The sequence below is a fragment of the Phyllostomus discolor genome, chromosome 1 (assembly GCF_004126475.2).
Source record: "Phyllostomus discolor isolate MPI-MPIP mPhyDis1 chromosome 1, mPhyDis1.pri.v3, whole genome shotgun sequence".
Classification (NCBI taxonomy): Eukaryota; Metazoa; Chordata; class Mammalia; order Chiroptera; family Phyllostomidae; genus Phyllostomus; species Phyllostomus discolor.
The window spans coordinates 180209075-180222460 of record NC_040903.2 but is presented as its reverse complement, the minus strand read 5'-3'; the positions used below and the strand labels follow the sequence as shown (position 1 = coordinate 180222460).

The following is a 13386-nucleotide window of genomic DNA, read 5'->3' as shown; positions in this document are numbered from 1 at the left end:
AAGAAAAATGAGTTTTAGAATTATTTAGCAACCAAGCTAAAATTGTATGACTTCTAAGTAGCAGAATTTGGATTTAGATCATGCAGTTTGGCTCTAGGGGCCATGCTCTTAGTTACTAGCTCATACTGCTTCTCTGTTAACATTTGATCATTATTAATATATGTATATTTTATAATAGATATATTACCACAGTTTTGTATATTATTATTCCCATGACTAACTGCCTCCTTAGCCTATGTCTTCATCAGTTCAGGCTGCTCTGACAAAATATCACAGACTGAGTGGCTTAAACAAGACATGTATTTTCTAACAGTTCTGGAGGCTGGGAATTCCTAGCTCAAGGTGTCAGCAGATTGAGTTTCTGGGGAGGGCCCTCTCCTGGTTTGCAGATAACCGCCTTCTTGCTGTATTCTCACATGGCAGAGAGAGAAAGAGCTCGGGTCTCTTCCTCTTCTTTTTTTTTTTTATTGTTGTTCAAGTACAGTTGTCTCCATCCTCCCGCTACTCTCCTTCCTCTTCTTGTAAAGACACTAATTACTTCATGGGGACCCCACCCTCATGACCTCCACTAAACCTAATTACCTCCAAAAGGTCCCACCTTCAAATACCATCATAGGGAACTTCAACATACAAATTTTAGGGAGTACACAAACCTTCACCTCTAACAGCCTGGATTTCTACAAATGGATTTACTGGATTAAAGGATATGGACATTTTAGGCTTTTGATAGCATGACCAGATTGCATTTTGTCACTGAAAGCATGTGCTAAGTTTTACCTAACCCTTGTTAGCATGAAATATGATATTTTTCTCTTAAAAGTGGTATCTCTATAGTTTTAATTTAGTTTTAATTTGTATTTTTCCTCTATATTAAAACTATCTGTATAGTTTTATGGAGAGTGCCATTTGTAATGGGCACTTGAACATTTTTATTCAGCTTATGAACTATTTATAGTTTTAGGATAGTATCCCTTTGTTGTATTTGCAGTGTCCATTTTTTACCCACATTCTTGTTTGTATATTGTTTTTATTTATGAAGTTTTCTGACAGATGTTTTAAGTTTTCAAATAGTCTAATTTATTGCTTATTCTTTTTGTTACTTCTTCCATTACTTTTATGCTTGCTTGGTTTTTAATGTTATGATAAGCCAATATTTTGACTATGATATTAGTCAAAAGATCTACATAGTACATTTGCCATCTCTAGCAAATGCATACTTAGAACCTTTACATGGCTATAATTATTTTATGTCTTTTATATATTATTTCAAATAAATATTTTTATGTTATAATGTTACACATTCTTATCATTTTAATAGTTTTATATTAGTCTACCATGTTAACTAGTTATGTAGCATTCTGTCATGTTAACTTAGGCATCATTGTACCTTTTGATTATTTCAGGTTTTAAAACTTATATAACATAATCATCATAATCATCTACAAATTATAACCCTTCCCCAATTTGAGTTATTTCTTTAGAGCATAATTTTAAAAGCATAATTACCAAGTCTATGTATGTTAACAGTGATCTTATTAGGTCATATAAGTGATGTTTCGTTTCTCTAACTTTTCTTTGATTTGCTCTTTTGAAATATTGAATAGTATATAATACCATGAGCTATATATAAATAGTATACTGCAGTTCTACTTTATAATTCTTATAAATTAAACATTTATAAAAATTAATGTCAAAAGCATATAATGAGTTCTTAGTTTTCATAGCATGATCTGTTACAAAGGCTAAGTATTTTCCCATGTATCGATTCAACATTTAAATTCTGTTTTGACCTCCTACAAAACACCTTATCTGAAGAGTGATGATGGGCTCCCTAAGGTGATGCTGAAGGTTTCTTAAAGACTGAGCAGGGGTTTGGTACTGAACTCGTATCAAGACCTCTCTCTTTCCTTTAGAGAAATTGCAAATAAAATTTGGACCTTTAGTTAAACAATCTTCAAATCACTGTTTGGCACAAATTTGCTGTAGTTTTAAACTTTAGAAAAGCTTACCTTTGGCATTTTTATAACCTTGTGACTTATTTTTCTTTTAATTTCAGAGAACACTTTTTACAGTTGGCTAGAAGGTAATTGAAAACTGTTAAGCAAATTTAAATGATATTTTTTTCTCATTTTTAAAGACATGAATTTCATAATCTTACAAGTTTAACATATGAAATTTCTATTTCCAAATCACTTTTTTTAGGTCTTTGTGTAGAAAAAAGAGCATTCTACAGACTTATATCCGGTCTACATGCAAGCATTAATGTGCACTTGAGTGCTCGATATCTTCTACAAGGTATGTGACATTCACTTTTATTCCCTTCACCACACTATTTTCAGATATTCTTAACATTTTCTTGGTATTTACCTGAATGGAACAAAATTGACCTTACTGAATATTAGGCAGAAAAAATTTATTCTTAAATGGTAGTAATTAGGAATATAGGAATATAGATACTCTAAGGAGAAGTTTGGCATTATCCTAGCTCTTCTTTTAAGAAGCTTCTCAAAACTTTACACAGATCTTTGGAAATGTTCTTTTGTAGTGGGAATCAAAATAGCCCCTAACGGTACAATTTGTTATTCAGGTACTACTGTATCAGAACTCGTTTATCTGTTTGCCAGCTTCAGGCCTGGAGTTTAATGGGGGAAAAGCATTGTTTGGTGTTCCTTATGCTTTAAGAATGCTGTTGAAAAATGAGACCATGGTTAATTTTCATCAGTAACATATTTCCTCTAGAATTAAAGTATATTTTATGTTTTAGAAATAAAATATAGTCACCTTAAGTCTTTAAATTCATTAGTAATTTCAGATAATCATTTTTTAATTGTGTATATTGGTTTTATGAATATGTTTATATTCAGAAATTTGATTTTTTTATTAGACTGGGTTCTCAGTAAAACATTTAATTTATTGTTGTTTTGTGGTTGGTTTCTAGAAGATAAAATATTCCTGTAGAACTGTTAAAGGCTAAATTATGAAAACCAGTTTTCATGGTTGTATTATTATGTACTTTAATATATAAAAGGAATTTAACTCCTATAGACATAAACAACTGAATGTAAGTAAAATGAAACTTAATTTTAAAATTCAGTTTTTAATATTTAATTCTTCTTTCTTCTTAGATACCTGGTTAGAAAAGATATGGGGACACAATATTACGGAATTTCAGCAGCGGTTTGATGGAATTTTGACTGAAGGAGAAGGTCCAAGAAGGCTTAAGAACTTATATTTTCTCTACTTAATAGAATTAAGGGCTTTATCTAAAGTGGTACCATTCTTTGAGCGCCCGGATTTTCAGCTCTTCACTGGGAATAAAGTTCAGGATGAAGAAAACAAAATGTTACTTCTGGAAATACTTCATGAAATCAAGTAAATTATGTACTAACAACTTATACATTAATAGAAGAATGACAAGTGGTATCTAAAATTAGGTTCTTAAATATGCAATATAGAGAAAGGAAAACTTTTAAAAATAATTAAAAGCTAATTTTGCCTATAGGTTTTTAGAACCATTGATTTATGTTTTTGTTTTAACCTAGGTACTAAAAAGTATATATTTTTAATTTTAAGAGCCAGTCTTTTGGTTCTTAGATCCCTGCATCGTTTTCACATTTAGTTGGGTTTGGGGCCAAACTTCAATTATATTTTGCAGTTAGCTTTTGGATTTGAGGGTAAAAATTTATTTGGGAACATCAGAGTGTTAGTTTTACTGTATTTTCTACTCTTATGTTAATTATGGGATTCACCACTGATCAGCAAAATGTTATATTAGCAGAACTTTTAATATTTTGTAGTATATGAAATTGAATATTCTCTGTTTTAAAATGCAGGTCATTTCCTTTGCATTTTGATGAAAATTCATTCTTTGCTGGGGATAAAAAAGAAGCAAACAAACTAAAGGTAATTATTTTATACTTTAATTTTATTATTTTTAAAGATTTATTTATTTATTTTTTAGAGAGGGGAAGGGAGGGAGAAAGAGAGAGAGAGAAACATTAATGTGTGGTTGCCTCTCACGTGGCCTGCAACCCAGGCGTGTGCCCTGACTGGGAATCGAACCTGCGATGCTTTGGTTCACAGCCAATGCTCAATCCACTGAGCTATGCCAGCCGGGGCTTATACTTTAATTTTAGATATAGACTCTTAGGCAAGTATGAATATAAGGCCATGTTTTTATACTTAACAATATATCTTGGTATACATCCTGAAACTATAAGAAAAATCACAGTCATAATGCTTCTTTTCCTAAGATAACAGAAGTCCAAAGGCAGGTCCAACTTATGATCAAGTTTGTGTTATGTTCAAAATTACTACAGCTGAAACCTGTGTGTCCCTGCTCACTTTATAGATGGCTTCCATACTGATGGTCTCAGGTAATGAGAAGTTATCAATTAAAGGAAAGGGATCTGGAGCATGAGTGAAAGTAATAGTCTGTCTTTGGTTGAAGAGAATTCTGAAAATGGTTTTGGTTGAATTAAAGGAACCTCTTTAAGGGGAGAGGCACAGTGTTGTTTTGTTTTTAGATTGAATTTATTTTTATTTTTTAGAAAGAGGGGAAGGGAGGAAGAAAGACAAGGGAGAGAAACATCAATGTGCAAGAGAAACATCAGTCAGTTGGTTACCTTGCACTCGCTCCCAACTGGGCACCTGGCCCCCAACCCAGGCATGTTCCCTGACAGGAATTGAACTAGCGACCCTTCAGTTCATAGGCTGCACTCAGTCCACTGAGCCACACCAGCCAGGGTGTGTTATTTATTTTTTTTTCCATTCACCTTACTCAACAGGAATTAAAGGTATTTAGGAATGCCAGCATGCAGTTGTGGAAAGAACAGACACCCACAAAATGGGGTTTGCCTTGCCTCTTTTTGTTTGTTTATTGGTTTGTTTATATATAATTTAAAAATTTCAACTGCAGATGACATACAGTATTGCATTAGTTTAGGTGTATAATTTGCCTTGCCTCTTAATAGAGGTATAGCTTCAGGCAACACCATCTTTGTCTCTTGCTTTAAATTACTACAAATATAAAATAGTACTAGGAAGAGTTTCTAAATGATTACTAATGTGGAGAGCATGAATTTTGTCATTAAAGGGAGAGACAGCTCCTATCCTCAAGGGATTTCTAGCCTATTTGGGGACTCAAGAAAGTTCTTATTACTGTTCTCTGTTAAAAGCTATAGGTAAGTAAAGGCAGGTGGCTTCCAGGAACAAGGGCTTGGTCTGATTTCATCAAAATGTTTCATCTGATTTCAACAGTCTTCCTCTTTTATTCTTTGTTTCTTTCTGTAAGGAAAGAACCTGATTTTATGCAGCTTGCAAGCAAAATACTTTTTGCACTTAGTTTTTTGCTGTTAGATAATAGTTATTTCTGACCTCCTACCTACCTCCTACTTAAAGCATTCTTGCTAGAAATACATAACTCATTGCTTATATAACCTCCCAAACAGCTTCCAGGAACTTAGAAATGAGGGGGAAGATGCTGTATAAGACTTTTTTCCCCTACTATTTTCAATATCTTCCTTATTTTAGGATACTTGCTGTTTTATTGGAGAGTGTTTTGGCTTTTACTCTTTTTATATTGTGCAGATTAGAAATATTTCTCACAATGTTTTAATTTTATTAGAACTAAAACATTCAAGTTTGATGTCCTACTATGGCATTTAACAGATAATTTTTCTGAATTCTTTTATAAGAAAAGAGTAAAAAAACAAGAAAACTTGTTAATATTAGGTGTTTTTCTAAAAAAAAAAGTAGTTTATGGTTAACACCATGGATCTGAACAGTCATTTATAAATTCATTAAAAAATCTCTCTTGTCTCCTTTATACTCTATCAGTGTTTGGTTAGAAATAGAAGACTTGCATGAAAGAGGATTGTTGAAATCAATTCAGACTAGAATATGATTTACTTAAAGGCTTATAAAACATTTGAAAATTGGAAGAGAATTATTTTTTTGGTCAATTGGTTTCACTGAATGTAAATCATAGTATATAACTACAACATGTTTGATTATTCTACCCATTGACTATAATTTTAAGTGTTGATCTAAACTGTACATAAGGAGAATTTGTAAGTGATTTAGATTCTGGCTATTTTAAGGATCATAAATTTTCTAATTGGACATAACGTTGGCATATACTCAGGGTATTGGACATTGATTTTTATTTGTAGAAGTCACACAGATATTTTCCTATTCTGAGCTAGTTAATTTGTAGCTTATTAATTTGGTTCTAGCATAGTAAGTCACTTGAGCACTTGTGCTTGGTTTTCATTTTGCACTGTTTTGGCTACTGTAAGAAACCATGCTTTCTCTATGTGCCATACAAATATTTACTCAAGAGCTGCCACATTCAAGTATTTGAGTTAACAAACAGATTCAAATACTGAATTTAGACAGTGTCTACAATAAGCACAATGTTTTATAACAGAGGCTCCATCCTTTACAAGTGTGAGTCTCTCTCTCTTTTTTTTTTTTGTTTGGCGAAAGGCTGGGGTGCAGAGCTTAAAACAACGGTAATTTATTCTCTCAGCTCTGGAGGCCAAAAACCTGAAATCAAGGTGACAGCACAATATGGAGTCTCTTAAAGTCAAAAACTTTCAGGGCCTTTCCTTATGACAGTGTTATTTTAAATATTTATTGATTGTGAAAATTTAATTGCCAAAAAGCCACTATACTTTTAGTAATATTTTTAAAGTAAAAATTGTGTTTTATTGATCATAACATTGATATCATTTGGAAATTTGTAGTGCATGCATGTGAGCTATTTTTTATTCTGTACATATACAATGCTTGTCTACAAATGGATTTCGTAGGCTCTGATAGCAACTATTAAGTCTTCTAGAGGTCAACACCTCATTGGAAAGAACATCTACTTTAGAGTAATTTTACTACTCTGTTGTAAGTGTTTAAGTATGATTTTTCTTTAATTCAAAGTCAAAGCATAAGTTTAGAGGTAACCTCAAATCAGATCACCAAAATCATAAGAGTAGTATGAGTAATATCACTGGGTAAATATTTTTTAAAAAGTAGATTCAAAATTAGGATTACCTCTTACTGGGCTCAACCCAAAAGGTAGAGAACCACAGGATATAGAATATTGATAATGTATGGTAATAACTAATAGTAACAGTTAGGGCTTCATATTAACAGGAAATTTGTATTAATAATGATAGAAGATCTGAGATCCTATTAAAGATCTTTCACATGTTACAGCTGTTTCACAGTCTCAAGCCAAATGAAACATCTGGGGAGAGACTGAATTGAGCAAATTAGAGTGAACTGAGGTCTGCTTTGAATAGTGGGTTCCAATCTTTGCTGACTGATTCCCATTTTTAGATCTTTGGTCTTATTCTCTTCTGCTTGAGTCCAGTATGCGATTTATTACATTAAAGAGAGAGAGAGAGAGAGACAGAGACAGAGAGGGGGGGGGGGGGAGGGGGGGAGAGAGAGAGAGAGAGAGAGAGAGAGAGAGAGAGAGAGGGAGAGAGAACACTAAACACCATATGCTCCCCCAGTAATAGGCCAGTTGGTATACTGGATGTTCCATCTGAAATGTATGTCAGATTTCCTGCCTACAGTACTGTAAACTGAGTCCAGTATGAATCCCAGTAAGACAGAGGGAGTCACTTGGAGAATCAATTAATAATTGCCTTAGAGTAAATGAAGGATGTGTTCTTGGCTTCCCTTTTTTGCTCCTTATTAGTTAAAGACATAAACTGCTTTTAGTGAACTGGATGCCTGTTGCCCTGTTATAAACAATATAATAACCAAATGTTCAAAGGTATATACATATCTATTAAGAGTATCTATTAAGAGTATAAAAGCAAAGAATTCAGAATGTTCAATTTTTCTTATAGTAGTTTTTTTATAAAAGTTGGTGAAGAGTACATGGATGTTCACTATATTCTGTATATTTCTGAATAACAATATCTGATTGTTTCACCTAATTAATACCAGAAAGAGGGCTTTAATTTAACTATTATGTAGTCAGAGGTTTTTATTTTTTCTTTCCCTCCCTCCCTCTCTATTTTTTTGGGGCAGGGTTAAAGAGGCCATCCAATCCCTGTCTCCCATCTCCCAATGTTGACATAATAGTTAACAATCACTTCCAATAGAACCCCTCGTAGAAGGCACTCAGAAAATACAATTTTATCAAATTGTTTTTTAGGAGGAATTTCGACTGCATTTTAGAAATATTTCAAGAATCATGGATTGTGTTGGTTGTTTTAAATGTAGACTGTGGGGAAAGCTTCAGGTAAGCAAATCTATCTCAATTCTATTTTTCATTTATTCTTTGCACAAAGAATTTTCTGATTTTCCTTTTTTAAATTTCTGTTGTAGACTCAGGGTTTGGGTACTGCTCTGAAGATCTTGTTTTCTGAGAAACTGATAGCGAATATGCCGGAAAGTGGGCCCAGTTATGAATTCCATCTAACCAGACAAGAAATAGTATCATTATTTAATGCATTTGGAAGGTTAGTCTAAATATATTGAAATTGTTTCTGCTAGTCAAGTAAGTCTAATGCAACATGTATACTTTCAGATAAAACTGGGTAAAGAATATCCTTTATGGTAAAATTATCTCACTACAGAATTCTGTGATCTTATGAACTACCATAAGTATGTAGACACAGTCATTACATGATATTCTTTATTTTTACCTATTGACCTTTATAATCATGATTAATTTGCTGATTGGACTTCAATATTCATCTTCCTGAATTTGTATATTTTTTCTAATTATTTGAAAGTAGTTTTTTTGCATTGCCCAATTTTTTTTTAGGATCTTGCAAAAACTCATGTTGTTTAATATAGATGTACATGTAAAATTTCTTTGTGAATTCATCATTCTGTAAAAAGGTTAATAACTCTTCAAAAAATAATTTCATAAAAATGATTGGAAGATAAGCTTGAAAACAGGCCACTTACACTATAAAATTTAAGTATAGATGCGTTTCCTTCTGGCTTATCATATGTAAGAATGCAGAGATTTATAAAATCTAGTCATTTCCTAAGGACGAACAATTACGATTTAATATTTTGGGTTTGACATAATATACCTTCAAAATTATTCTTTAGTACACAGAAGCTTGACAGTTGTATTCACTGAGTACTCTGCTACATTTTTATGGTGAAGAGCAGAGCTAAACTACACTTAACAATTTGATCCACATCTACTGTTCTCATTCTTTAAAGTTGAAAAGCTTTGGTTCTTTGTATATTTACTAGATATATCGATTAGTTTTCAGTACTCATATACTCATGCATATTTAAAATATGTATTTTACTGCTTATGTACTTTATCTTTAAATAGTAAGCATAGGAATATACTTATAAATACTTTTAAAATACCTAAGTATTTTAACATTTTTATACTTGGTTGTTCTGTAATTTAAAACTTTAATACTAAGTTATGAATACTTAAAGGTAACAAATTTCTGGGGAATGTTATCTTAGTTTTATCACATCAAGTAAAGAACTAAAGTACATCAAAGTAGATTAAATGATTTATGCAGCTTTAAATTTGTTGAAATAAATTACTGAAAATTGTTTTCTGTACTCTAAAAATGTGAAGTTGAATAACATAGGAAAGTTATCTAAGACAGTTTCTGAATGAAGTTTTTTTTGGTTACAGAATTTCTACAAGTGTGAAAGAATTAGAAAACTTCAGGAACTTGTTACAAAATATTCATTAAAGAAAATGAGTTGAAAAAAATAAAGAAAAGAAAAAAAGAAAATGAGTGGAAATATGCCTGTTTCTGGACAATGGAGGTCAAAGAGTAAAATTTTGTTCAAAGAGATAATAACAGTCTTAAGGCAAATATTTTACAAAGCTGCTTTTGTAAAAGGAGACATACTGTTTTAAGTAAATATTTTTAATTGTGTCAAGTCTATGTATAATATTGTGAGTAAAAGTTATACTTTGGTAATGTGGTACAAATTTTGAAGTTTAATATTGAATAAAATCAGGACTATTAAATTCATATATGGTAAAAGTAAGTACATGATGTTTTAAGTCTCTCAAACTAGCATTTTATGTAAGATGTAATATAAATAAAACTATGGCCATTGTGACAAGTGTTTAATAGAAAAATGCTAAGGAGGCTCATGAATAACCCATAATTAACAGCCTAAAATTTTTCAATGCATTTAGAGTAACTGATATAGTAAATAAAAATACAGAATGACCAGTTAAATTTGAATTTCAGATAAACAGCTTTTAATATAAGTATGTTGCATGCAATATTTGAAAAATACTTATACCAAAAAACTCTTTCTTATTACAACTCAAATTTAACTGGTAGTCCTGTGTCTTATCTGGCAACCCTAAAATACTTTGGTATGAAGAAAAATCACTTTTAGAATTACTATTTTGATTGGCTTGTTTTGGTTTGTAGAATACAGTGACAATTGAAAGGCACAGGGGATTTCTATACATTGTGAAAATTGAATAGATTTATATATTTATTCTCATAATATTTTACCTAATACTGAGTAAAATTTGGGAGAGATTTTTTATTTTTATATGATTTCAAATTTACAAAAAAGTTTTCAGGATAGTATAAAGAACTCTTTCACCCAGATTCAGTGATTCTTCATATTTGCTTAATCATGACCTTTGAACCTTCCATACTTTAGTGTGTAATACTGAATAATTTATTTAAAATATTTTTTTCAGAAAAAATCTGGAACTATAATAAGGAATTATTTTGAATTTTAATCTAATATTTTTTTGAGTTTTGTTGCCCTTTTAATGTTTGATCTGTAAACTCAGTGTATATAATTTTTTGGTTTTTGTGTTCATTTCCTTTTTCTCCTTAAAACTAAACTGTAATTTTGGGAGGTTTCATTAGTGGAAGCTCTTCAATGATAAAAATATTTGAAGGGGTTTAGGAATTTATATCACATGATAATTGTAGGGGAAAAACTGTATACCTCAAAATTATGTGCCTCTTTATATGTCTTAGCAGGTTATGTTGAGATGTCACATTATTAATAAAACAGGGTTTATTTATATAATGGTTTAGAAATGCCATTTTACACTGCTGTATACTTTTTCTTTTCTGTGTCCCTAAGGCCTGGGATAGTGCCAAGCACATAGTGGATATCCAATAAATAGTTGTTGGATGAATGTATGAATGTGCATTTAGTATATTTTAAATGAATAATCACAGAGCTAAGTATAACAATATGTGTTGTATTTTCCTTTCCCCCTCATTTGAATAGGGCAGGAAAAGAAAGACTTTAACTTACTAGTTAAGTCAATATTGGAGTTCTTGGAGACTCAAAGGACTATGAAATAAACACCATATATAAAAGTTTATGGATTTAAATGGTAGTTTGTCTGTATACCTCTCTCATGCCTCTACCCCTTTTTTTCAACAGTCAGCTTTTTTTTGAAAAAATAATCTTATCTTCACTTTATCACCTCCCACTTACCTCTTACCTAAAATCTGGCTTTTGATTCTGTAGTAGCTGTTAACAATCTCTTCCTTTGAAGTCTAAAACCCCAGTTATAAATCTACAGTTCAGTTCATGAGGCAATTCTTACTTGACTTTTCTGCATTTGACACTGTTGACAGTTCTTTCTTTAAAAATCTTTTTTTTAAACCCTTGATTTCCTTGTATTTCTTCACTTAATCCTGGATGCCTCCTTTTTAGCTTTTCATTTATGCCTTAAGTGTTATTCCTCAGGCTTTCATTCTTGCTCCCTTAATCACCACCACTTCTCACTTTTGGGTAATTCCAATTCAGTAATTTCTAAGTCCTTATCTTTAGCCCAGACTTCTCCATTCATCTGTCTACCACAAACCTTTACTTGGTTGTCCTCCAAGATACCCGTGTGTGTTTCTTAAAAGAACCATTCTCCCCCCAAATCTACTCTTATGCCTATGTTCCTTACTCTGGTTAAATTCAGAACCATTGTCATCCAAATTCTCTAGGCTCACTCCTCTCCTTCCTCTTCCTCTGATCCAATCAATGTCTAAGAGCTATGGATTTGATTCCATATCTCGGCTACATCAGTGTCTTCCCATATTCATTGTTCTTAAGAACTACCCTAACCTGCCTGCTTATATCCAGCCTGTCTCCTCTGTTTTGCTCCACAACACTACCAGAGTGGGTTTTCTAGAAGCACTCTAACAAAGCTCTCTGATGTAGTCTCCCAATCCCACTTCCCCCAACCCCCGTGTTCTGAGAAAATGGACTTAGAGTTCTTCCAATGTACCTTGGTCAGTCCCCCACACCCTGGTGCATGCTGTACACTTTGCATCAAGTGCCCTAGCTATCCTTCCCCACCTGGAAAATTTCTATGTATCTTCGCAGGCTTAGCAAAAGCATCATCTCTGTGAAATCTCCCTTGTTGCAACCAAGGAGGGCCACAACTAACTTTCTTTTTTTGTGTTACCACTGTAATTACAACCTACCTCTATTGTGTCACTTATTGTACTGTATTGTTTTTGTTTTTTTAAGCCTCCTTTACTAGAATGTGAGCTCCTCAAGGGCAGGAAAAGGAACTTTATCCATTTTTGCACTTCCACAGCATAGTTTTCTGCATATGAACACTTAATAAATGTTTGTTGAATAAATTGCTTTTAAAACTTTGTTTTATTAGAGTTCATAATTTCACTCCAAATATTATTTACAGCAAGAGTCAGTAGACTCCCAAAGATTTGTGGACTTTAGGACATCAGTAAAAGTCCTGAAACTTTACTCAAAATCAGTGGGGAAAAAATAGTAAGAACTCTTCTTTCAGGGGAAAAGGTAACATCAGTGAGGAATTTTTTGAATAATTAAAGAAAAGCTGCCCAAGATTATGAGCCAGATAAATTTATTATTATTTGAAATTCTAAGGGAATGGAGATGTTATAAATTATTTTGTATGAGGACTTTTCTTATCATAATATTTGAATAAACATGTACTATCTAATATCATATTGTTATTTTAAAGTAAAGTGTATGGTAGTTCCTATCAAATTAGTGTATAATACAAAGGGACATGATAACTAGGTGTAATTATATACTCACAAACAGTAGATTATCATCTGTAATTCCTATTTTTTCTTTGGTAGCACTAGGGTTCTTATTCTCATACAGTAGAAATTCGTTTGGTATAATCTGTTAAGAGAGATTAAGAAAACCAGACCTCCAAATAAAAGCACAAACACTTTTATTTTAACAGGAGTGTTTTGTTACAATTTAGTGAGACAACAAATAAATACATTCATTGGCCACAGCTATACTTTTACAACCAGTTTGAAACTGATTATATAGCTGGGAAACACTGTTAAACAATAAAAAAGTCAGCTATGCATAAAAAAGCCACTAGCTATAAATTACATCTTTCATAAAATTACAACCAGTTATAATGAGTGGTAAGAGTTT

At 32.1% G+C, this 13386-nt stretch overlaps 1 protein-coding gene across 1 annotated transcript in view; it reads left to right on the top strand.

The window, feature by feature from the left end:
- The window catches only part of ERO1A (endoplasmic reticulum oxidoreductase 1 alpha), a 42128-nt gene extending 29522 nt beyond the window's left edge, over positions 1 to 12606 (top strand). Inside the window, exons 10-17 of the mRNA XM_036010090.1 lie at positions 2057 to 2083; positions 2203 to 2295; positions 3126 to 3372; positions 3834 to 3903; positions 8171 to 8257; positions 8344 to 8477; positions 9638 to 9710; positions 9747 to 12606. Of these exons, the coding sequence (XP_035865983.1) occupies positions 2057 to 2083; positions 2203 to 2295; positions 3126 to 3372; positions 3834 to 3903; positions 8171 to 8257; positions 8344 to 8477; positions 9638 to 9698 (719 nt within the window). The 3' untranslated portion in view covers positions 9699 to 9710; positions 9747 to 12606. The remainder of the gene's footprint in view (positions 1 to 2056; positions 2084 to 2202; positions 2296 to 3125; positions 3373 to 3833; positions 3904 to 8170; positions 8258 to 8343; positions 8478 to 9637; positions 9711 to 9746) is intronic.
- Positions 12607 to 13386: the final 780 nt, after the last annotated feature.